The 27,160-nt window shown below is 37.7% G+C and overlaps 1 protein-coding gene across 1 annotated transcript in view; it reads right to left on the minus strand.

Annotated features, from left to right (window-relative positions):
- The window catches only part of SLC25A31 (solute carrier family 25 member 31), a 34,700-nt gene extending 8,992 nt beyond the window's left edge, over nucleotides 1-25,708 (minus strand). Inside the window, exons 1-3 of the mRNA XM_008537960.2 lie at nucleotides 25,246-25,708; nucleotides 8,943-9,070; nucleotides 1,512-1,629 (exon numbers count right to left, since the gene is read on the minus strand). Coding sequence (XP_008536182.1) covers nucleotides 1,512-1,629; nucleotides 8,943-9,070; nucleotides 25,246-25,489 — 490 coding nt within the window. The 5' untranslated portion in view covers nucleotides 25,490-25,708. The remainder of the gene's footprint in view (nucleotides 1-1,511; nucleotides 1,630-8,942; nucleotides 9,071-25,245) is intronic.
- Nucleotides 25,709-27,160: the final 1,452 nt, after the last annotated feature.

A 27,160-nucleotide genomic window follows, 5' to 3' on the forward strand; every position in this document is an offset into this window, starting at 1 on the left:
ACCACAGAAGTGAACTTAAAACAAGATACACGAGTTATTTTCACTTTCTGGGCAATAAGAAAATTTGGACTGCCAGTTAAATATGATACATGCAACTCATATTTTCATCTTTGCTCAAACTGCTACCTTTATGAAGCATTTTCTCTGATCACTTATCTAATACCGATGTCACTTCCTTCTAAATTTTCTTTCATGGCATTTATTTCTAAGTGACAGTATATTTTGGTCATTTATTCATTTTTTTATTACTTGTGTCCTCCACTAGACTATAAGGTACAGAAGTCATGAGTTCCATGTTTTATATGGGGAGGTGTGAGCGAGACACACATCTTCTATCTGAGGCAGGGCCTGGTTGACACCAGGCGCTCAATAAATATTTGTTGAATGAATTTCAGCTTGCTTAAGAAATTCCAGTAAAATGATAATAAAGGAATAAAACAGGTTTAAAGCCATATAGGCAAAGAAGTGTACATGACAGAGAATGAAATCCACAAATTTTAGCAAGATGGAAAGGAGGTGGAAGATTGGTAACTAAGTAGAGCAGAGAAAGCTGAAACCTATTATCTTGCAGAAGGAGATATTGTTGAGAAGCGAGCCATTTGACCCAATAACCTCAGAAAGGCTTAGAAATCAGAGGAACTAAGTACAACTGTTGTGGTGAAAGCAAAGTGGCAGCCGGATGCTCAAAGTCCACAACCTCCCCCTAAGCAGCCAAGTGACTTACTCCTCAGAACTGAACACAAGACTCCAGACTGAATGGGGCCAAGTGAGTTACCTCCACAGTTACTGACAAAAGACTCACACAAAGATACATCATTGTGAAATGTCAGATCATCAGGGATACAAGGCAATGAAAAAGAAAGAAAGCCACCTACAAAAGGATCAGCAGTAAGAGATCAAATTCTTAAGAGTAACATTAGAAACTAGAATCCAGTGCAATGCTTTCAAAATTGTGAAAGAAAATAACTTTAAAGGTAGAATTTTATACGTGGTCAAATATTAAGAGGGTAAAACAAAGACATTTTCAGACATGCAAGATCTGAATTTATCTCCCATCCACTCTTCTGAGAAAGCTCCCAAGGAACATAATCTACCAAAACAAGGGTGTAACAAAAACATAGGAAGATGTGGTAAATAAAATAAGTAAGGGCAGAGGCAAAGGGAATCTCTAGGATGAGAGTTGTACATCTCACGTAGAGAGAAGCCATAGTGGAGACAGGAATAAGTGCATGGAGGGATCTGGGAGGCGGCTCTCTAGGGAAAAAAGTGGAATTAAGTTATAAGCAGTCTTTGTGTTTGCTCTTTTGTTACTACAATGTTGGCCTTCCCCTTCCCTCTTCTAAGGGAAAAGAAAAAAGTAGTAATCTTTAGGTGCTATGACTCTACTATTTTGTTGAGAATAAAATTTTTAGACTGTATCTGACACTGTTGTTACAGCATAACTCTACAGTATATAACACATCGTTCAAAACACAAAAAAGGAAGACTTAGTATTTCTAAAAATCCCATACCTTTTCCAATATCGGCACCTAATCGGGTTCGGGCAAAATCTAGCGGATATACTACACATAAGGATGTTGCCCCAGCAGCTCCACCAGAAGCCAGGTTTGCCAAAAACCACCTCCAGAACTGAAACATATTAATTAAAAAGTGGTTATTAAACTACAGAACCCCACTGTTTAAAATTGTTATTTTTTATTAAGGTTAAAAAGCCAGATTTACAAACTGCTTTTACAAAGTAAACATCTATGATAATGCATATCATATTATCCAAAATACTTCTTTAGATGTCCATGCAGCCTTTGTTTCTACCAGGCAGTCTGGGAGATACAGTTTAGATGCTGACATACTGAAATTCCAAGATTGTGTTTTAATGGCCTCCAGCAAAAGTCGCCCACATAGCAAAAAAGGCCACATAAGATAATCATCTCTTTAGATTATAAACTTTTTGTTAATAGCGTTAGTTATGACTAAAATGTCAAGTACCTATGGAGGCTTTAGTTGTGTCCTTTTTTGGTGGTGAGAGGGCAGGCAGTAATACTTCATAATGCCACAATTTTATTTTGTAATTTTAGTAGAATTAAACTTAAACAGCTCAAAAATATATATTATGTTCAAATGCTAACATGAAAATTGGCAGAAATCAATTATAATGTAGTTGAGTGGCATGTAAATTAGACCTTATTGATCCATTGGTTCACGTGGGTTGTTGAGGTTCTTTTTGATAAACATGTAAAATGTGCCCTGCTTACATCCAGTAAACTGCTCTTCAACATGTAGAGCTTACTGGAGAAGAAAGGAATACTTGAATTAGAGCTGTTATAGAAAATCTAGGGTACAAGGCTGCTGTAAATACATTAAATACATTAAAGTGAATAATATGCCAGTCAAACTCAGTTTCTTGCTTTATTCTCTTACTCCTGTTTCGAACAATAGTTTTGGGTCTCAGATAACTTTGGAACTTTATTTTCTCTTGGTGTGGAATGCCCTTCCTATCGTTTTTAGACAATAAGTTATTGATTTATGCTCTAATTTAAATTCTCCTTCTTCCAATGAAGGCTCCGACCTCTAACCCACCCAAAACTGTATGTAATCCCTCTTCCCATAAATACTTCATCTCTCAGAGATTTAAAGGTGAATCATGTGACCAATATGTAAAATGTGTCAATTTGTTCCAGATTTTCATTTTTTTAAATAGTACTTATAATCACTTTGTATTTTCAATTTATAATTATTTGTGTACATGTCTTAACTTACCTCTTTCAGACTATACATTTCTTGAGGCCAGGATTATTATTATTAGCACTTTTTAAAAATTTAACAGCTTTACTGAGATACATTTACATACCATATGATTCACCCACGTGAAGTATACAATTCAGTGGATTGTGAGTATATTCACAGAGTTGTGTAACCATCACCAGTTTCAGAATATTTTCATCACCCCAAGAAAGAAACCCTTTGCCATTAGCAGTCACTCCACATCCTCCCACACTCACCTGAGCCCTAGGTAACCATTAAGCTACTTTCTATCTCTACAGATTTGCCTGTTCCGGACATTTCCTGTACAGGAAACAACACAATATGTAGTCTTTTGTGACTGGATTCTTTCATTTAACATAATGTTTTCAAGGCTCATTCACATTGTAGCATGTATTAGTACTTCATTCCTTTTTATTGCCAAATAATATTCTATTACAGTCATGTGTCAATGATGGGGATATGTTCTGAAAAATGTGTCAGTAGGAAATTTAGTCATCGTGCAAACATCAGAGTGTACTTACATAAACCTAGATGGTATAGTTTTCTAGACATTTAGGCTATACAGTACTAATCTTATGGGCTCACCATTGTACATGCAGTCTGTCACTGACTGAAACCTCATTATGCAGCACATGATTGTATACAGATTTACCACATTTTATTTATCCATTCATCAATTTATGGAAATTTCAGTTGTTTGCATTTTTTTGAGGCCAGGATTACTAATTCATCTTTTTATTTCACACAACAAGTCATGGGACCTTGCCCAGAGTAATAGTAACACATTCAATAAATATTAGTTTAATGAAGGGTACGAGGAATGCCACTTACTGTCCTCAGACTCCCATAGCTCCTTTTAAGTGAAACTCAAGTTCTGAATAGGTGCCCATGTTTCATAATCACACAGAGAAAATTAGATCAGGAGATTGCATCTGACACCAGGGTAGCTAATCCACAGTCTAGTAGATAATCTGTAACCTGGTGGAAAAAGATGAGCTAGGCCAGAGTCTATTTTTTGGGAATTTGACTCTAGAAATTCTATGCCAGTTAGCAGTAAGGACAGAAATGGAAAAGGTATTAAATAACTTTTTTCAGGTCTCAGTCTACTTTGAGACTGTTGAAAGCTATATATCCTCTTCCAATAAAAATCATCTATGTATAAACATACACTTTTAATGTGATTAAGGTATTCCTCAAGCATGCATGGATCCCAGGTAAAGAATCTCTGACCCTCTGAAAGATCAGGAGGGACCACTATGATATTAACATTGAAGTTAAAAGAAATAAAAAATATATAGGTAAATAAAAAAGGTGAGCAATAATGAGAAAACAGCAAACACACAAAAAAGCAGATTAGAGAGAGAAAGACCAAGTGACTTGGGAGACAAAGATGAAGAGTATAATTTGATCCCTAGAGCTGCCTTTGGTTTAAATTCCAGTACCAGTGTGTCATTGCAATAAATACCTCTTTTTCTTGAGGTAATTTGTGTCTCTGCTTCTTACGACCAAATAAGCCAAACCAAACACAATATGCAGCATAAAGGTTTATAAAGTACACCTTAATTCTATTTAACCTTTTTTTTTCCTTCCCAGATAAGGGAAAGAGGGCAGATCAATGACTTTCTGGGTGGATGACCATAAAACTTATTATTCAAACTAGGACACTTCTGATAGTGAAAGTGGGGCCTATGAAAAACTAACATAGACAGACACAACATATATAAATAGTATGGCCAACCTACTGATGGAAGGAAGGAAGGGAGGAAGGGGACGGCAGGGGAGAAAGGAAGGAAGAAGCAGCAGGAAAAAAGAAGTTAGAACCTACGTGGCATGATAATCCTGCAAATGTTTATGTAACAAACAAAATCTATCCCTCCACAATTAAGTTTGAAAATAAAATAGACCCAGGAGAGGTGGTCTATCAGTATAAATGAGTTTCAGTTATTGTAAGCTTGCAATTTCAGATATTACTATACCGTAAAAGAAAAGGACATGGAGAGGAATCAGGAAGGGAGAGGAGGATGAAAGAGTCTGAGGGTTTTGGAGAAAAACAGTCCTGTTTGTTGTCAACTGTCAACAAATAGATACTGTGTGAACAGACTCAATGATGCATCAGAGAACAAACGCCCTGGGACCAAAGTTTTTTCTAACAGTTTGTCTAGGCGTGGAAGAGAGCTGGAAGAAGTTCAAGTCTTCTCTGTTGAGGCCTGTGCTGGAAACTGCTAAGGGATAGCAGAGAAACATTTTATGCCCAGGCTCAGCTAAGGCTCATCCAGTCTAGCGACCTCAGCTGAGAGACAAGTAGAGTGTGGTACAAGGATCCAAATTTGAGAGTTATAGGATCTGAACAAATGACTTGGGCAAGTGCTTTAAGCTCTGAGTCTTCCTCTCTTTATCTACACATTTGGGATAAAAATAACTACCTCAAAGGATGAGGTGAAAATTCAGTGAAACAATACATAGTAGGCACACACCTGCCTACCATGGTTATTTTTGAAAAACTTTTTGAGATGACTGCAGATTCACATGTATCCTAAGAAATAAGAGAAAGAGTCTGTAAACTCTTCAATCAATTTCCCTCAATGGTAATATCTAGCATAACTATAGTAGAGGAAATCAACACTGATAAAAATCTATAGTGTTCAGATTTCACCATGTGCCTGTCTATTTAGTTCTATGCAGTTTGATCACATGTGCAGATTCATGTGACCACCACCACAGTCAACAGTGCCATGATACAGATCCCCACTGCTACCCTTTCACAGCCACAGCCTCCTGCCTCTCTCCTAGCAACCCCTATTATGTTTTCCATCTCTATAATTTTGTCCTTTCAAGAATGTTATACAAACAGAATCAGAAAGCAAATGACTCGAGATTGGCTTTTTTTCACTTAGCATCCAAAGTTGCTGCCATGTATAAAAAATTTGTTCTTTTTTAAAAAGTTGCGGTAAAATATACATTACAAAAAAATGTACCCTTTTAGCCATTTTTAAATGTATAATTCAGTGATATTAAGTACATTCACAATACTGTATGAACATCACTACTACCTATTTCCAAAACTTTTTCATATCCTAAATAGAAACTTTGTACCCATTAAAATAACAACTCCCCATCTCCTCTCCCTCCAGCCCCTGGTAACCTCTATTCTACTTTCTGTCTCTATGAATTTGCCTACTCTAGGTACCTAAGTAGAATCATACATTTTTTTTAATCAAAAGTTTGTTCCTCTTTATTGCTGAGTAATATTCCATGGTGTAATGCACCATAGATTGTTTAGCCACTCACCTGCTGAAGGACATCTGGGTTATTTCCAGATTTTTGTCTACTATAAAACAAGCTTCTGTGAACATTGTGTACATTGGTTTTAGTGTGAACATAAGTTTTCATTCTCTAGGATAAACACCCAACAGTAAAACTTCTGGGTTGTATGATAAGCCCATGTTTAGTTGTAAGATACTGTCATACTCTTTTTCTAGAGCAGCAGTATAATTTTACACTCCCAACAGCAATGTAAGAATGATTCAGCTTCTCTGCATCCTTGTCAAAAGTTGGTGTTGTCACTATTTTAGCATTCTGATAGGTCTGTGGTGATATCTCATTGTGGTAGATCAATCACTTTTAAACTCACGTATGGTATTTGTGTTTTCCATCTTCTCTGCCTCTTTTAAGATCAGGTAAAAAAAGCCCAAAAATATTTTCTTCACTGTTTTGTTGGGGGAGGACAGATATAGGATAAAATTTTGATACCCAATGGCAGAAAAATAAGGGTATTAGTATCCACATTTAGTAAATAATATATATTTAAATACTACACTATTAATTGTGACTGAATACCTTTACATTATAAATAAGACAGTATGTTCTTTATAGGCACACTAAAAATGTTTTTCCCTCAGGCCCTACTAATTTGAAATTTATTACAGATTTTTAGCAAGGATCAAAGTTAACTTAAAATTTTTAGAGCCATATTATTTACACTGCTAGGAATAGATGTTAGTACCATAGAAATTCTGGCTAATTCTAGAGTTAATTGTTCCATTTAGCTTAGTCTTATAGGAATTATCTTTTTGGGATGTGGGATAGGAAGTGTTCAATAAAGGGTCCACTCAGCAGGCTTGCATTGTCCAAACCCTGCACATACAGAAAAGATATTCAGGGCTGGCCCTTGATCAGTTCCTTCAAGATAACCTCTGAGTCCTTGGAATATCCTACCTGATAAGGGCATCTTTCTATGCCTGAGGCTTTGGGCCACTCCAGGCAGTTTATGCCTACATGTGACTTACAGTAGAAAACTGTTTTTTTCTGCTTGTGGCTTTGGGCTAAACTGTATCAGTCTGACCTCTTGGGGAAGAGGGGTAGTGGCTGGAGACTAAGAGGTTAAAGGTCTGTCACATGCCATGCCCATGAAACTGACTCCCCCCAAAACTCTGGACACAAAGGCTCAGGTGAGCAACCCTGTTCAGCAACATATCATATGTGTTGTCCCACATCATTGCTGGGAGAATTAAGTGCTGTCCATGTGATTCTACTAGGAGAGGACAACTGGAAGCTTGTAGCTAGTTTTTCCTGGATTCTGTTCTTTTCCCTTTGCTGATTTTAATCTATATCCTTTTGCTGTAATGAGTATAATAGCTTTTCTGAGTTCTCTGAGTCCTAGTGAATCACTGAATGTGAAGGTGGTCTTAGGGTCTGACACAGGTTCTGAGTCAAGAGAAGTTCCAATTATTAGAGTTGTCTGCTAAAGACGACAGGAACATTTTTTGAGTGCCTAACATAAAGCACAACATTATGATAAGCACTTTACATGTAATCTCATCTAAATCTCACAATAAAACTATGAAGTAGGTATTATATCCAATTTTCAGATGAGGAAACTAAGGATCAGAGAGGTGACTTCCAAAAACTCACAAGGCTAAATAAGCAGAGTGCCAGGATCCAAATCCAGATCTTCTGATTCTAAGTCTAAAGAATTTTCCTCATTACCTTTATACCACCCACTTCATTACATACAGTGGAAAGCAGTCAATAAACATTTGTTAATGAAATATAAATTGTCAAAAAAAGGCAATAAATGGTATAAAAGGAAATTAAAGAGAGCAACAAAGAAACATTCCACAAACAGTTGCTTTTCAAGAACCTGCTAGGACAGCTTGGTTGGTTGGTTGGTTGGTTGAAGGGAAGAGAAAAAGAGAAAGAAGGGGAAGAGACTTCATAAGAGTGAAGGGAAGACCTTGAGAGTAACGTAGGTGGTATAGTGTACATGGAGGCAACAACACACAGACCAGGACTGGGGGCTGGCCCTGTGGCCGAGTTGTTGAGTTTGTGTGCTCCACTTTGGTTACCCAGGGTTTCGCCACTTTGGATCCTGGGCACACACCTAGCACGACTCATCAAGCCATGCTGAGATGGTGTCCCACATAGCAGAGCCAGAAGGACCTACAGCTAGAATATACAACTATGTACTGGGGGACTTTGGGGAGAAGAAAAAAAATGACTCGCAACAGATGTTAGCTCAGGTGCCAATCTTTAAAAAAATAAAAATTAAAAAAAGCAGAGACCAGGACAAATGACATATAGTTCATATAAGAAGGAAATTTTGAAACCGAGATTTTGTAACCAAGGGAGTGATTACCTTGAAAAGAAAAACCACTTTTGCAATAAAAAAAAAGAATTCTCTAACTTAAATTTATCGTTTTCCTGTTTTGTTTGACCTGATCTTCCTATGCTCTTTAATCTCAGTGAAAGAGATCCTTACTCATAAAGAAGAAACAATTTCTTCTTTAGGGAATAAATTATCTCAGTGGCAGGAATACATCTTTTGACCACTTTCTTTGCTTAATAAAAGTAGATAAAATGCTGGATTTTCTTAGTGCAGTAGAATACTGATAACAAAATGTAAATTAATTAAAATTAATATTTATTCAGAGAAATATTGCCTTGAGACAAAAGATTCTTTGGTTATTAAAAGTGTGTCAAGAGGCTTAGAGAAACTTGTCAAAGTTCATATAATTCTGCTTTTCATATATAATTTCTATAACTTACTACCTATTATGTTAACAGTTACTGTGTTTTAATTATTGTTTTCTACCACTTGAGCACTTCATCACCAAATAAAACATCACATGTAAGACAAATCTATTTCTTAGAAAATTTTAGAGATATTAAAATATACTTACCTGTTTTTCTTTATTAACTCCAGACATGAAAAGCTGTTTGTATTTGTCCTTAAAAGCAAAGTTTAGAGCTTGTGTCGGAAAATATCGAATAACATTTGCCAAATTGCCACGCCAATAACTGAAGAAACCTGCAAAAGAAAACATACTAAATATAAACTTAAATCGTATTATTAAATAATTCCCAGAATAGTTTTAACAAACTTATCTATTTGAAGTATCTAAAACTTATACCCTTTCTCATGAGAAAAAATAAAGTTTATGTGTGTCTCCACTGAAGAAAAAAGGCAGTGTTAACTCCAAGTACCCCATTCCAATTTTGCTAATTTCCAATAAAAAGCCTTGAATACCTAAAAATCTATGGAAAATATTATCAGTTGAATATATGGCTCTTTACTAGTAGAAAAACAGAGCTCATTAACATTTGTCAAAGAAGCTAGTAAACCTTAGCCTCAGTTTCAAATCATCATATACAATTCCTATGGTGATAAGGCTGGTAGAATAAAATTGGTTTGTATACATACTTAGGAGAATGAGAAAGGGATGAAAGAGTCTAAAGCATCCTTATCTTTATGGTCTGGAACCTAGTCAGAAAAGGGATTAATTTACAACTCAAGGCAGTCTCCAGAGGTCTGATGGAGAGACTGGAGGAAATTTTCGAGGTCAATAATCTTCCTACTTCAAATCTCCATGGACTCCAATCCTTACAATTCAGTCATTGTGTTACCCTTATAACTCACAGCTGCCTTTATAATCCAGAGTTGCCCTAGAATACAATAGGCGAGCTCTTCAGCAGCCTTAGCTGTATTTACTAGATTGCAAATTGTCAAATGGTTTGACCCTGCTACTCTGAATAGGATACTTCTAGTCTCAGTTTGGAGAATACCCAGAATCAGTCTTTGAAAGATAAAGACTCAAAATGAAAATCATCTCAGTTGACTAGGCCGGTGCTCAGAAAGCGAGAGTCAGATTAGGTAAGTATACAGAGGGAAAGATGTTTATTAAGTAAGTAAGTATACTCTGTGGAAAAAAACACAGAATCTTGGTTAATCGCAAGCTGAATATAAAGCAGTCACACAAAGACAATTAAGAATCACATTTAACAGCCAAGAAATAACTTTCTCAGTACTCACAGCTCATAAGAGGGCATTTAACATGGAATGGTAATAGCTACCACTTACTGAGCATTTAAAGATGTGCCAGGCAATGGCAAAAGCTTCATATCTATATTTCATTTAATCATCACGTTATGCTTATGATGTAGGTTCTCCTATAGTACACATCTTATACATGCACAAACTGAAAGTTTAAAAAGTTTAAAAACTGTCTAAAAACATGGTTTTAGCCAAACCAGGATTTAGAATAAAATCTGCTGACTCCAAAGCTCTACTCCAGGTTTGGGTTTCTGGAGAAACAAATCTTAGAAAAGTCCTAAAATTATTAAAGTACAGTAAATAAAACTCTATTTAAAAAACTGTTAATATAAAAATTTTTGAGGCAATATTAACAGAAACAACAATACTAATTTCTAGGAACTGTTTTTTATTCATTTAATCCTCACAATCACCCATGAGGTAGGTACTATTAGTCTCTCTATTTTATTTTTGTTTTGTTTTGGTTATGTGACTTGGTTTATTATTTTTTTCTGAAGTATGGCTGACATACGATACTAAATTAGTGTCAGGTGTACAACACAGTGATCTGATATTTACATACATTATGAAATGATCACCACAAGTCTAGTGACCATCTGTCACACATAAAGTTATTAAAATATTATTGACTATATTCCAATGCTGTACATTACATTCTTGTGACTTATTTATAACTGGAAATTTGCACCACTTAATCCTCTTCACCTATTTCACCCTTACCCCTACCTTTCTCCCCTCTGTTGATGACCAGTTTGTTCTTTGTATCTATGAGTTTGTTTGTTCGTTTGTTTTGTTTTTTCAGATTCCACATATAAGTGAAATCATGTGGTATTTGTCTTTCTCTGTCTGACTTACTTCACTTAGCATAATACCCTCTAGGTCCATCCATCTTCTTGCAAGTGGCAAGATTTCATTCTTTTTTATGGCTGAGTAATATTCCATTGTCTATATATACACCACATCTTCTTTATCCATTCATCTATTGATGGACACTCATGTTGCTTCCATATCTTGGCTATTATAAATAATGGTGCAATGAACACAGAAGTGCATATCTTTTCAAAATAGTGTTCATTTTCCTTGAATAAATACCCAGAAGTAGAATTGCTGGATCATATGGTAGCTCTATTTTTAATTTTTTGAGGAACCTCCATAACGTTTTCCATAGCTGCTGCACCAATTTACATTCCCACCAACAGTGTACGAGTGTTCCCTTTTCTTCACATCTTCACCAAGACGACTTGTCTTTTTGATAAAGCCATTCATAATCTCATTGTGATTTTGCTTTGCATGGTCTCTCCATTCTAAACATGAGGAAATAAGTTAGAAACAACTTCTAAGGCAGAGGAAGTTAAGTAACTTGCCCAAGATCACCTGGTCAGAAAATTGTAGAGCTGGAATTCAAACCTAAGCAATCTGGCTCAACGATTCAGTCCCTTAACTACAATACTTTTCCATAAATACTTTAATCACGTGAATATTTTCTATATTAAGAAAAGTCAACTGTTTTTCTTTAATGGAAGCAAAATAAAAATCTTAAAATGTGAGAAATGTAAGAAAATTACAGAGGAATATTTCTTGCTAGTTTTGGCCACACTAAATTACTGAGAGAGGTTACTGCATCTAATTTTTAAAGGTATTTTTAGTGATTTCTAAGTTCTTCATAGTTAATAAACACATTTAAGAACACAGGTAGGCATCTGTATCTTCTCAGAGGTCAGACCATGGAAGAGAAATTTAGTGAAATATGACTCTGTAAATGATATTGAAGAATAAGATTGATTTCCCAGACCATGGTTTGTAGTAACATAATATATTAACAGATTGACAGATTACTGGCAGAGGACAAAGTCAATCTTAAAAGGATCAAGAAGAATATTTTGGCTAGAAAGTTACCCATCTAATCAAATGGGATTTAAGTTGAAATCATCATTGGTTTAAAAAAAAAAAGAACCGAGTTCAGAAGAAGTGTCATATATCAAAAAGGTAATAGAATTTCCATTTTATACAAGGCTCTTAAATATTAACAGTCATTTTGGAAACAGTTAATTTAGTTGGATGGTACTGAGATATTATGAGTTTCAGATTATGAGCTGCTAGTTATAATTCTGTAATTATGATTATAGTACTGAATTAGCATTTATGTCACAAAAAGTGTCATATATAAGAGCAGTGTAAGGTTTATAACTTTGGCTAATGTACTAAATATAAGTAGAAGATTCTGATGACAAAGACATCTGGAAATTGACATGAGACCATGACAGAATGCCAGATTTATGACTAAAGGAGTTTGCTAGAGTTGGCTAAAGAATCTGTTCCTTGTAGCAAAATCGTATTTGCATAAAAAAACCTAGAGGATTCATCAAAACAAATGTCAGTGTCTCAATGAAAATCTAGAAACAAGTAAATCTCTAGAAGTATAAGAGGAAAACTTGGAGCTCTTAATGGGTTATGTCTGAAAAAAATGTAATCTCGCATACATAAAATACTTTTGCATATATTTCACAGAATTCATAGATTCCCCAAAGTTACAGATGTCAGGTTAAGAAGCCTTGTTTTAACCTCTTTTTCCTTAGAACACACTTAAAAAATTTATTATTATTCCCATCTTTGCATCTCACTGCTGTACCATGCTTTTAGGAGATCCAATGTCCCTGGTAAGAATGCAAAGGGGGAGGAAGCTGAAAGTGGAATTTTGAATGCATTTTCTACAGAAATATTTCTGGGGGCCAGGTTTCACGGTTTTATTCAACTATACTTAGGTACTCTATGTACTCTGTAGGTTCTCTCAGAGATTACAAAAGTCTATTCTACATGTAATGCAAGTTTATCCCATACACTCATTTACAAATGAACAGCAGGAATACATGTTTGTAAATTTAAGAACACATACATAATGATTAAAGAGTTAAAATTTACTGAGCACTAACTATGCACTAGACACATGGTTGAATATTTTACAGGAATTCTCTTGTTTAATGCTCACAATGACCATGTCAGGTAGGTCCTATTATTATACCCAGTATACAACTGAGGAAACTGAGGGCGAGAAAGGTTAAATAAAAATTGTTCAAGGTCACAAGGTAAGGGAAAGGCTGGGACTCGATTCCAGATCTGACTCTAGACCTAGAGCTATTAAATCCCTACTGCCTCTATATAAAAATCCATTCTGGATAAAAACAGTAGTATTTAAGGTCAGAATAAAACCAGGCAAAAGAAAGTGACGCAAATGCAGGAGTATTTTGACTGTCTAGTCACAGAATAAAAGGACAGCTACCTAATATATAATCACAAAATTGGTAGGGAGAAACAGTGATTGTGGTATCTTCCTCTGCTAATAGCAGAATATCTAAGTTTTTGACTTAACTGCTAAGAAAAAATAATCTCTTTGAAATTTAAGGGTTAGAAAAACATACTCTGAACTTAATTCTGAGAAAATAAATAAGAATTAAAATAGAACTGATGGGAAAATAAGAAAAAGTTACTGGGCCATTTACTGGTCAACTTACTAGCCAAGAATGGGAATGCCAGGCATGTTTGGGTATATATTCTAGACTGGTGGGTTCCAACATGTTTTGACAGTATGCCTATCAGTGAAAAAAATATGTAAGTATAACTCTCAAATATGTATATATTAAAAAAATAAATTATATACCTTTGCCACTATACTACTCTCATTCTGTACGTTTGTAAAACATACCCAAAATAGAAATTGAAGGATGACGTAAAGATCCTTGACGTAAAAACCTTTTATTTGATATCTACTGCATAGCAGACCTGCTGGGGATAGCACTAGGAACAAAGTTCTTAGTCTTATGGAGCTTAAATTTTGAGGGAGAGAGGCCAGGGAGAAAGACAATGAACAAATAAATATGTCAAGTGGCCATAAGAACTATATAAATATGTCAGGTGGTCATAAGAACAAAAATAGTATATGGAGACGGAGAATGATGAAAGGCTACTTAGAGGTGGTCAAGGAAAACTTCTAGCTAGTAGATATTAGAGCATAATTGAGCATTTATTTGAATAGTTAGAAGACAATATTTTCAGGTATCTTGCTAATCACGATGCTTTTATACCATCATTTGCTATTATGTCAAGGTACCCTTAGGGTGAGGTTCATTCTTAAGAACAGTGTACATGAATCTATATTTCACATAATCTTCTTGATAATTTCACATATTCATAGCCTTGTCTCTATAAATCCATTAAATTGAGCAAACATAAACTATAATATGGTTATTATGGGCATTATGTGTGTAATGAAAGTTTAAACAGTATTCAATAGAAGTACATATAAAAGGTGGAAGGTTACAAAACCAACTAAAGACTAGAGTAAACCTTTAAGAATAGCATCAGACAGGATAAATCTAGAAGCTTTTATAAGCCAAGGAAAGCTTATAAAAAGTATTAGATACCCGAATAGATGTTTAAAGCTATGTTCAGGGCAAGAATAAAGAGCTCTGTTCCTAGGGTGGAAAGAAAGCAGAGATGAGATAAGATAGTGAGAGAGCACCTAGTTGTGCTTTCTGAGTTCATGTCTCTCAGGCTCATTGCATGTTGCCTAAAGAAAGGAAAAGTTCTAAGTAAAATTAGAGCAAACATGAAAAATAAGTGAAACTTCAGAACAGTTGAGATGGGGACGTGTCTTGACTTTCAAAAAAGAGACAGAAGGTAAATTCCAGATAATAACAATCTCAGAATTTGATTGCCAAGTAAAGTTCCAGAATGATCTAGCATGGTGATTCTAAACCTTACCTGAATTAAGGCCTCTATATAAATATTTTACAATGCTTCCTTTATTATATAGAAATAGAATTCAACGACAATCACCTCTTCACCAATTGAAAAAAAATCAATATGGGGCTGGCCCTGTGGCCGAGTGGTTAAGTTTGCTCACTCCGCTTCAGTGGCCCAGGGTTTCACTGGTTAGAATCCTGGACACCGACATGGCACCGCTCATCAAGCCATGCTGAAGAAGCATCCCACATGCCGCAACTAGAAGGACCCAAAACTAAAAATATACAACTATGCACCAGGGGGCTTTGGGAGAAAAAGGAAAAATAAAATCTTTAAAAAAAAAATCAATATAATGCCCTCACTGCTATATAGAAAGAGAAAATAAAAGAATTTATAATAAAATATGTATTTTAATTAGTAAACTGGTAAGGCATGACCACACCATAGATATAATAGTCAGATGCTTGCTTCTACTTATAATGAACCAGTTATACATAAGATACACATTGACATTTTGAAAAAGGGCTTAATAAATACATTTCTACATATATATGTATAACCATCATGAATTCAAGTTACAAATGCAGGTGATATATGTGGTGACTAAATACCACAAGCAGAGTCACTGACATGAGTTTTTACAATGATGAACAACTCTCAGTAAAACTCTGAACAAAGCAAAGTACAACCTTCCCTCCGCTTATATGGCAGCTGCATTAATGGAAACAAGTGTGTGCTAGAACTATGCTCCAGACAGTTGGTATTTATAAGTAAATCAGAGTTAGGATCTAGGCTTAGATAATCATAAAAAGATTTTATTGCTACATGAAAGTCCAGTGGGAGATCTGAGTCATTCAGGCTGCAGGATAAGTCTTCGTTATGTAGGACTGGCCACGTATAGCAAGCAGGATGTTTACCATCCCTGGCTTTTGCCTTTTATATCTTTGCAATTAAGGATTACACCCCTCTCTGTGCTAAACAAACAATTCCCCACAAGTTTCCAAAAATGCCCCTAGATGGCAATGTTATCCCTGTTGTGAATTACTCTTAGCATAGGATATACCATGGTGTATTCTTAGGCCTTGTATATAAGAATAGAAAGCATCTTAAAGTTCTGCTTATGATCTTCTCATCTTGGAACATAAAGAAAGCAGGGAGTAGAATACTGTTCAGAAAGATCTCAATTTACAAGAGCCATACTGAATATGTTTAGGTTTAAATATTACAAAAAAAAAAACATTTAAAATATAAAAAAAATTAGGGGCTGGCTCTGTGGCCAAGTGGTTAAGTTCACACGCTCTGCTTTGGCAACCCAGGGTTTCACTGGTTTGGCTCATGGGTGCGGACATGGCACCACTCATCAGGCCACGTTGAGGCGGCGTCCCACATGCCACAACTAGAAGGATCCACCACTAAAATATACAACTATGTACCGGAGGGATTTGGGGAGAAAAAGCAGAAAAAAAAAAAAGAAGATTGGCAACAGTTTAGCTCAGGTGCCAATCTTAAAAAAAAAGAAAAGAAAAAGAAAATAGCACTGGTCAGCAAAATCTGACCAAAATATCTAACTTTACCTGACTAAATATGTAAAGCAGATTAGCTAGTAATAAAGAGGCCCCTACTTCTCTGAAGAGGTCTTAGAATATAAGCCAAGGAGAGACAGTTTCCTACTTCTCCTGTAAAAACCTTGGGGGAAATGGGAAAGTTGCTCTGAGAAAATAAATGCAAGTGAGGAGACGTAAACCACTCACTGTGAAAGATGTGAGTCAGCTCCCAGATGGGCACTCTAACTTCACAGTTTAGACCATGCCTTAAGAGTCTATCCCTCAACCCTAAGTAGCGCACCCAAAAGGTCAAGAAGAGTGGTAACCACATCCCTAGGGACAGAATGCTTGTTATGGGAGAGTAACCTGCCCTAGACTTAGAAGTGGAAGAAAGGACTGCACTGGAGTGGAAGCCACTTCACTCCTTCTCCAGAATACACAATAAACAGATCTATTTCCTTTTTAAAGTTTGTATAGAGTTTTCAATTGAATCCAACTAATGGGTAGGTTATAGAAAATTTCTGAGAAATTTATCCTCTTATCCACTTACCTAACTTATGAGCCATTCTGCAACAGGAGGGTATTTAATGTTTTATAAAGCACTTTCATAATTTATTCCTTGAAATCATTTAAATATTAATGGAAAAAATTCCACAATCAACAAAAACATCAAAATTATAAATAAAGAGAGGGCCTGATGCAAAAAGAAAAGCTGGTAATACTGATCCTGCCTGTAGTTAAAATTTTCATATTTTGCTCATCTTGGATTTTTCACATTAATTTTGATTTTTAAAAATACTGCATTAAACTATTATTTGCATTTATTGAGTTTTTTGGAGCCCCCCCTCAAATTTGTGCAGAGGTGAGTGCCTCTTTAGTTGCAGCCTTGGTCTTCAGCAGTTCTCAAGAATTAAACAGAGGTTGGTGTCAAGATGAGGTGTAGGGAGATTCTGAACTCACCTCCTCCCATGATCAAAAACAAGCTACAACTATTCTTGGAACAATTACCCCTGAGAGACAACTGAAAACTGGATAAAAAAGAACCCCTGCAACAAGGGACAGTCCTGACTGAGGTGGAAGAAGCAGAAATTCCTTCTGGAGAGGAAAAATCCACCTTTATAAGCCACGGAGCTTCACAGCCACCCAGGAGCAACCCTAGGGTACACATCCTTCCCTGGAGGAGCAGGGTACCTGAATGGGGGAACATTACTGCAATAAGCATCCTTCAGACTCAGCACAACTGAGACGAGTCTCATAATATCTGGCTTTGCTGGCTATTAACTACAACCGGGAATATCCCCAGAAAAGCTACCGTACATAAGCGGAAAAAAGTCAGCTCTTAAAGGGCCCCTGCAGAAATTCACAAATTTCAGAAAGCAACCTAAAATCACCAGAAAGAAAGGTACACAGTCCTTTGGTGAAAAGAGACTCACTTGACAGGTTCTGGGTGCATCTCGGTGAGACGTGAGACCTCTCCAGGGACTAAGACATTGGTAGCAGCCATTATTTTGACTTAATACAGGCATGCTGACACAGATGCTGGCAGATGCCATTGGAGTTCTTCCCCTGGCCTGTAAGCCCAGTCTGCCCCATCCACTAGAGCACCTGATTTAATCCACCTCAGCCAGGGCAGGCAGCCTGCCCTAGGGACTGGCCCCACACAACAGCCAGGCCTCAGGCAACTTCTGGGCCTGCATAATCTGAGTGGGGAACCTCTGCAGGCAGGTGAGTGGGTCTGCCTCTGGGGTGCAGGCCATGCGTGACAAGTGATGGAGTGGGTCGGGTGTTGGTGGAGCGTCTGGGTAGGCTCCAGGGGGCCAGGACATGTGCATGGGCCAGGAAAGTGGTGATGGTGTGTGTGGACTTGTGGGCTGTGGGGCTTATCAGCAACAGAAAACGTGTGCTTCAAAAACAGCCACATAGGGGATTGGCCCCACCTTCCAAAGCCTGAAACAATTGGGTGCTCCCCACTCAGCTCCAATCCTGAGAGAGCTGATAACAGCATTGCAGGCCAGAGGCCTACAGCAATTGTAAGCCCTGAGCCTAGCAACCAGCCAGGCTGGAGGTCTACTCACTTAAGAGAAAAACTGCAATAGTAATGTGCTCTTAGACCTCGCAGCCAACTGTGCTGGGGTTCCCCAAACCCAATAAAGTGACTGAAGGGTCCATAGCAGCCACAGACAGCAGAGAATTACAGTCAGCCAGTCAGGGGGACAGCCTAGACTCCCTGAGCACCTGAAGCAAGAGCAACCCTGTCACAACAGAAGGACACAAGTAGCCCACACAAGGGTCACTCCTGGAATATTTAGAACTGGTGACAAGAGGGAACACACTGCTGGGCCTCAAAAGGCATCTCTTACATAAGGCCACTTCTCCAAGATCAGGAGACATAGCTGACCTACCTAATACATAGATATAAGCAAAGAGAAAGAGGCAAAATGAGGAGGCAAAGGAGTATGTTCCAAACAAGGGAAGAGGACAAAACCCCAGAAAAAGAACTAAATGAAGCAGAAATAAACAATCTACCTGAGAGTTCAAACAAAAAGTCATAAGGATGCTCAATGATCTTGGGTGAAGAATGGATGAACTCAGTGAGAATGTCAACAAAGAATGGGAAAATATGAAAAAGAACCTATCAGAAATGAAGAATACAATACTGGAAATGAAAAATTCAGAAGAGGGACTCAACAGCAAAGTAGATGATACAGAAGAACGCATTAGCAAGCTGGACAAAAAACTAGAGGAAATCACCTAAGTTGAACAGATAAAAGAAAAAAGAAAAAGAATGAGAACAGTCTAAGGGCACTCTGGGACAACATCAAGCACACTAACATTCGCACTGTAGGTGTCTCAGAAGGAGAAGAGAAAGACAAAGGGGCAGAGAATCTATTTGAAGAAATGATAGCTGAAAAACTTTCCTAACCAAAGGAAGGAAACAAACATTTAAGTACAGGAAGCACAGAGAAAACCAAACAAGATAAACCCAAAGAGGCCTACACCAACACACACTTCAATTAAAATGTCCAAAATTAAAGATAAAGAGAGAATCCTAAAAGCTGCAAGAGAAAGGCAACAAGTGACATACAAAGGAAACCCCATAAGGCTATCAGCTGACTTGTCAGCTGAAACCTTACAGGCTAGAAGGGAGTGGCACAAAATTTTTAAAGTGCTGAAAGGAAAAAATCTACAGCCAAGAATACTCTGCTCTGGAAGGTTATCATTCAGAATAGGAGGAAACATAAAGTGTTTCCCAGACAAGCAAAAATTAAAGGAGTTTATCACCAAAAAACCAGTTTTACAGGAAATGCCAAGGGACTTATTTAAGTAGGAAAGAGAAGAGGATAAATAAGAAAATTATCTAAAAAAAAAGGCAATAAAATCACTGGTAAAGGCAAAATACAGTAAAGGTAGCAAATCAACCACCAATGAAGATAATATGGAAGTCAAAAGACAAAGGTACTAAAATTACCTATTTCAATGATAAGAAGGTAATGGATACACACACACAAAATAAGAAGTTAATACGACACCAAAAACATAAAATGTGGGAGGAGGGGTGTAAAAGAGGAGAGCTTTTAGAAAGAGGTCAAACTAAAGAGACTGTCAACTCAGTATGACGGCTATATATATATAGATTATTATATATGAACCTCATGGCAGTCACAAATCAGAAACTTACAATAAACACACAGATAATTAAGACAAAGGAACGCAAACATAATACTAAAGAAAGCCATTAAACCATAAGGGAAGAGAGCAAGAGAAGATGAAAGTACTAAAACACCCAGAAAAAAAGTAAGAAAATGGCAACATGTACACATTTATCAATAGCTACTTTAAATGTCAATGAACTAAATGCTCCAATCAAAAGGCAGAGGGTGGCCAATTGGATGAAAAAACAAGACCCATATATATGCTGCATACAAGAGACACACTTCAGATCTAAAGACACTCACAAACTGAAAGTGAAGGGATGGAAAAAGATACTCCATGCAAATGGCAAAGAAAAGAAAGGTGGGGTAGCAACATTTCTATCAGATAAAATAGACTTTAAAACAAAAACTGTAACAAGAGACAAAGAAGGGCACTACATGATAAACGGAACAATCCAACAAGAGGATATAACACTTGTAAATATCTATGCATCCAACATATGAGCACCTAAATATATAAAGCAATTATTAACAGACATAAAAGGAAAAATACACAGTAACACAATAATAGTAGGAAACTTTATTTGAGGAAGATTAGCCCTGAGCTAACATCTGCTGCTAATCCTCCTCTTTTTTTTTTTTTTTGCTAAGGAAGACTGTCCCTGAGCTAACATCCATGCCCATCTTCCTCTACTTTATATGTGGGATGCCTGCCACAGCATGGCTTGCCAAGTGGTGCCATGTCTGCACCGGGATCCAAACTGGCGAACTCTGGGCCGCCGAAGCAGAACATGCAAACTTAACAGCTGCACCACTGTGCTGGACCCAGTAGGGGACTTTAACACTCTACTTACACCAATGGATAGATCATCCAAACAGACCAATAAGGAAACATCGGCCTTAAATGGAAACACTAGACCAGATGGACTTAGTAGATATATATTAGATATAAATAGAACATTCCATCCCAAAACCGCAGAATACACATTCTTGTCAAATGTACATGGAACATTCTCCAGGATTGATCATATATTAGGCCACAAAACAAGTCTCAAAAAAATTAAGAAGATCGAAATAATACCAACCATCTTTTCTGACCACAAAGGTATGAAACTAGAAATCAACTACAGGAAGAAAATCAGAAAAGCCACAAAAATGTGGAGATTAGACAAAATGCTAATGAACAACGATTGGGTCAATAAAGAAATCAAAGGAGAAATCAAAAAATTCCTGTAGACAAATGAAAATGAAAACACGACAAGCCAAAATCTTTGGGATACAGTAAAAGCAGTTCTAAGAGGTAAGTTTATAGCAATTCAGGCCTACCCCAACAAGAAAAATCCCAAATAAACAATCTCACAGTGCACCTAACAGAACTGGAAAAAGAAGAACAAACAAAGCCCCAAATCAGCAGAAGGAAGGAAATAACAAAAACCAGAGCAGAAATAAACAAAATAGAGACTAAAAAAAAAAAAAAGAAAAAATCAATGAAACCAACAGCTGGTTCTTTGAAAAGATAAACAAAATTGACAAACCTTTAGCTAGACTCACCAAGAAAAAAAGAGACAAGGCTCAAATAAATAGAATCAGAAATGAAAGAGGAGAAATTACAATGGACACCTCAGAAATACAAAAGATTATAAGAGAATGCTATGAAAAGCTATACGCCAACAAATTGGATAATCTAGAAAAAACAGATAAATTCTTAGAATCATACAAGCTTCCAAAACTGAATGAAGAAGTAGTACAGAATTTGAATAGACCAATCACCAGTAAGGAGATCGAAACAGTAACCAAAAACCTCCTAAAAAATAAAAGTTCAGGACCAGATGGCTTTCCTGGTGAGTTCTACCAAACACTGAAAGAAGACTTAATACCTGTCCTTCTCAAACTCTTGCAAAAAACTGATGAGGAGGAGAAGCTTCCTGACTCATTCTATGAAGCCAACATTACCCTGATACCAAAACCTGACAAAGCCATCACAAAAAAAGAAAATTACAGGCCAATATCACTGATGAACATGAATGCGAAAATCCTCAACAAAACACTAGTAAATGGAACACAACAATACATGAAAAAGATGATACACCATGATCAAGTGAGATTTATTCCAGGGATGCAGGGATGGTTCAACATCCATAAATCAATGTCATACAGTGTATTAACAAAATCAAGAATAAAAATTACATGATCATCTCACTAGATGCAGAGAAAGCATTTGACAAGATACAGCATCCATTTATGGTAAAAACTCTGAATAAAATGGGTGTAGAGGAAAGTGCCTTGACATAATCAAGGCCATATATGACAAACCCACAGCTAATATCATTTTCAATGCAGGAAAACAAGAAAGCTATCCCTCTAAGAACAGGAACTAGACAAGGATGTCCACTTTCACCACTCTTATTTAAGAGTATTGGAAGTCTTAGCCACAGCAATCAGGAAAGAAAAAGAAATAAAAGTGATCCAAATTGGAAAGGAAGAAGTGAAACTGTCACTACTTGCAGATGACATGATTTTATATTTAGAGACCCTAAAGAATCCAACAAAAAACTTTTAGAAATGATAAATGAATACAGTCAAGTTGCAGGATACAAAATCAACATACAAATATCGGTTGGGTTTTTATACACTAACAACAAAGTAGCAGAAAGAGAAATTAAGAATATAATCCCATTTACAATTGCAACAAAAAGAATAAAATACCTAGGAATAAACTTAACCAAAGAGGTGAAAGATCTGTACACCAAAAATTGTGAAAGAAATTAAAGAAAACACAAAAAAACTGGGAAGATGTTCTGTGCTCTTGGATTGGAAGAATTAACATGGTTAAAATGTCCATACTTCCTAAAGCAATCTACAGATTCAATGCAATCCCTATCAAAGTTCCAACAACATTTTTCACAGAAGTGGAACAAGGAATTCTAAAATTTATATGGAACAACAGAAGACCCCAAATAGCCAAAGGAATCCTGAGAAAAAAGAACGAAGCTGGAGGGTACCACGCTCCCTGATTTCAAAATATACAACAAAACTATAGTAACCAAAACAGCATGGTACTGGCACAAAAACAGATACACAGATCAATGGAACAGAATCAAGAGCCCAGAAATAAATCCACACTTTTATGGACAGCTAATTTTCAACAAGGGAGCCAAGAACATACAATGGAGAAAGGAGTCTCTTCAATAAATGGTGTTGGGAAAACTGGACAGCCACATGCAAAAGAATGAAAGTAGATCATTATCTTACAAGATATACAAAAAATTAACTCAAAATGGATTAAAGACTTGAACATAAGACTTCAAATCACTAGACTTCTAGAAGAAAACATAGGCAGTACACTCTTCAACACTGGTCTTAGCAGCATATTTAAAAGTACCATGTCTGACTGGGCAAGGGAAACAATAGAAAAAAACAAAAAAAAATGGGACTACATCAAACTAAAAAGCTTCTGCACAGCAAAGGAAACTATAAACAAGACGAAAAGACAACCTAACAACTGGGAGAAGATATTTGCAATCCATATATCTGATAAGGGGTTAATACCCAAAATATATAAAGAATTCATACATCTCAACAAACAACAAAACTAACAACCCAATTAGAAAATGAGCAAAAGATCTGAACAGACATTTCTTCAAAGAAGATACACAGATGGCCAACAGGCACATGAAAGATGTTCAACATCATTAACTATCAGGGAAATGCAAATCAAAACTACAATGAGTGGGGCTGGCCAAGCCGAGTGGTTAAGTTCCCACACTCCACTTGGGTGGCCAAGGGTTTTGCAATTTTGGATCCTGGGCAGGGACATGGCACAACTTGTCAAGCCATGCTGAGGCGGCGTCCCACATAGCACAACCAGAAGGACCTACAACTAGAATATACAACTATGTACAGGGGGGTGGGGGGGGGCCTTCGGGGACAAGCAGCAGCAGAAAAATAAATAAAAAAAAATAAGATTGGCTACAGATGTTAGCTCAGGTCCCAATCTCAAAAAAATAAATAAAAATAAACTACAATGAGATATCACCTCACTCCCATCAGAATGGCTAAAATTAACAAGACAGGAAACAGTAAGTGTTGGAGAGGATGTGGAGAGAAGGGAACCCTCATACACCACTGGTGGGAGTGCAAACTGGTGCAGCCACTACAGAAAACATATGGAGAGTCCTCAAAAAATTAAGACTAGTCTACTATATGATCCAGCTATTCCACTGCTGGGTATTTTTCCATAGAACATGAAAACATGAATGCAGAAATATACATACACCCCTATGTTCACTGCAGCATTATTCACAACAGCCAAGACCTGGAAGCAACCTAGGTGCCCATGAAGGGACGAATGGATAAAGAACATGTGGTATATACACACAACGGAATACTACTCAGCCATAAGAAATGATGAAATCCGGCCATTTGTGACAAGATGGATGGACCTTGAGGGTATTATGCTAAGTGAACTAAGTCAGAGGGAGAAAGTCAAATACCATATGATCTCACTCATAAGTAGAAGATAAAAACCACATACAAACACATAGCAACGGAGATTGGATTGGTGGTTACCAGAGAGGAAGGCGGAGGGAAGAGGGTGAAAGGGGTGACTAGGCACATGTGCGTGGTGATGGACGGTAATTAGTCTTTGGGTGGTGAGCGTGATGTAATCTATACAGAAATCAAAATATACAACAATGCACACCTGAAATTTACATGCCGTTATAAACCAATGTCACCGCAAGGGAAAAAAATAATTAAACAGAACTTTTCAATGAATAAGTACCAGGGTACTGGGAGGCTCCAGTGTTTCCATATTTGGAATACTTCTCAAATGCATTATTTCAACAAATATTTACGCAACTTAAACCATCTGTTAACACCCAGCAAAGTGCCCAATGGCATCTCCCCCAATCCTGGGAAGTCAACCACTTTCCTTCTGAGCCAGACACAGGGGCACCAAGGTGTAAACCGTGCTGCGAAGGAGAAATTTAGAGAAAGAGAAGGTGGTGGTCTTCCCTGCACCAGGACCGGTCACATGTAGGCCTTCATGGCCCCGGGCAAGCACAACCTCTTCGATTGCTTACGAAATGGAATTCTCGAAAGTGAAGAAACAAACTCATCGCCGACAGACAGGGCTGTGGGGCCCGCAATCGCAGGCTCCCGGCCCACCCTCTTTGGGGGAAAGGCCGCCGGACGCCGGGCCGCCCGTACGCACCCTGCTCCTGGGGAATCCGCACCAGGCAGTCCACCATGCCTTTGTACCGCGCCTCGGGGCTGATCTGCTTGGACGACGCCTGCACCTGCAGCAGCAGCTTCACCCGCTCGATGGGCGCCACCGCCGTCTTGGACACGGCCGCCGCGACCCCGCCTGCCAGCAGGTCCTTCCCGAAGGACGTGGCGTCAAAGAGCCGCTTTTCTGCCTTCTTCTCCGGCTTCCTCCTCGGAGGTTCACGCTGCATGGTGGGATGACGGACGTAAAAATGAGCGGCAGCAGCTCAAAACGCGCGCGGGAAAGACGACCAAGGGAAGCTGAAAACCGCTTCAGTGCCGACCTGGCGGGAAAGCGGCGCTCAGGATGCCGGGAGACCACAGCGCCTGAGCCGAGGCCCCTGTGAGCTGCGCAGGCGTGTCCAACCGCCTCCCGCCACCTGGCGCCAGCCACGTGACTCCCGACACGTGGCTCTCCGGCGCGTGGTGCCGGCTTTCCTTGCTGGGTGGGGGTCGGGGGGTCGGGAGGCAGTGGGGTCTGAGCCGGGAAGATGCAGGAAGGGACCTGAGAGCTAGTTCTGTGTGAGGGTATTTAGCAACCAGAAATAAAATAGAGCAGGGGCTGGCCCTGTGGCCGAGTGGTTAAGTTCACACGCTCTGCTACTGGTGGCCCAGTGTTTCCTTGCTTTGAATCCTGGGCGCAGACATGGCACTGCTCATCAAATCACGCTGAGGCAGCGTCCCACATGCCACAACTAGAAGGACCCACAGCGAAGAATATACAACTATGTACTGGGGGGCTTTGGGAAAAGAAAAAAATAAAATCTTTAAAAAAAAGAAGAAATAGAGCAGTAAGCCAACAGTGTGGGATTAACTGAATTTAGTTTTAGCTCCCAGAGATCCCCTTTCATTTCGCCTTAGAAATGGCTTTGATTTCTGCTCCGTTAGTTTACCAGGGGTCCTTTGTCTTGTCACTTTCTCACTGTCTGGTTTTGCTGATTGCACCCCCATAGCATAATTCAACACGTTCCTCTTTCTCCTGTGTTTTATTTAAATTGGTAATTCTATCTAAAGCAGTGGTTCTGATCCAGACTGTAAATTCAAAGGAAATGGGGAGTGGTGTTTTGTTTTGTTTAACTAATGCTTGGGCTTAGGGAATTCTACTGTGCAAAGTTTAGGATCAATGACCTATTCTAGAACAGTGGTTCACAAACTTTTATTTTCTAAATGGACCCCTTTTCACTCTTAAAAATTATTTAAGACCTGTTTTTTGTTATATTTTACTGTTTCAGAAGTTGAAAGATAATTTAAATATATTCCTTTAAAATAATAACATGACAAATGACATTTTAAAGTAACTATTATTCAAAACAAAACAACAATGTATTGAGAATAGCCTTGTTTAATATTTTTGAAAATCTCTTTAATGTCTGGCTTTATAAAGACAGCTGGATTTACACGACTGCTTTTGCACTCTGTTGCAATATCACACACCATGTAGCAGTGGAAAACTCCGCTATAGGCTAATGAGAGAATGAGACTGAAACAGGCAAATAATGTCTTAGTATTAAGGAAAGTTTGGACCTCACAGAGTCCCGGACAGGGTCTTGGTGATACCTGTGGCTCCCCCATACCACACTTTCAGAACTCATCTGGAGGCTTATCAGATTCAGGTTTGACTTCTTTGGGCAAGAATACTCAGTACATGTACATCTATCCTGCACATATTATCTGTCCCTATTTTCTTCCACCTCACCTTTTCAGTTCAGATATCCTGGCGATCCCTCTTGTAGTAGTATATAATATATTCCTGATCCCATTTTTATAGCTTATTTGATGGTTTCTAATAAACGAGTCACCTAATAAAAAGTGACTTTTTTGAACTTTAAGTTCTAATTTTCTTCTTAATCAAGTGTTGTAAC

This window comes from Equus przewalskii, chromosome 2 (assembly GCF_037783145.1).
Source record: "Equus przewalskii isolate Varuska chromosome 2, EquPr2, whole genome shotgun sequence".
Classification (NCBI taxonomy): domain Eukaryota; kingdom Metazoa; phylum Chordata; class Mammalia; order Perissodactyla; family Equidae; genus Equus; species Equus przewalskii.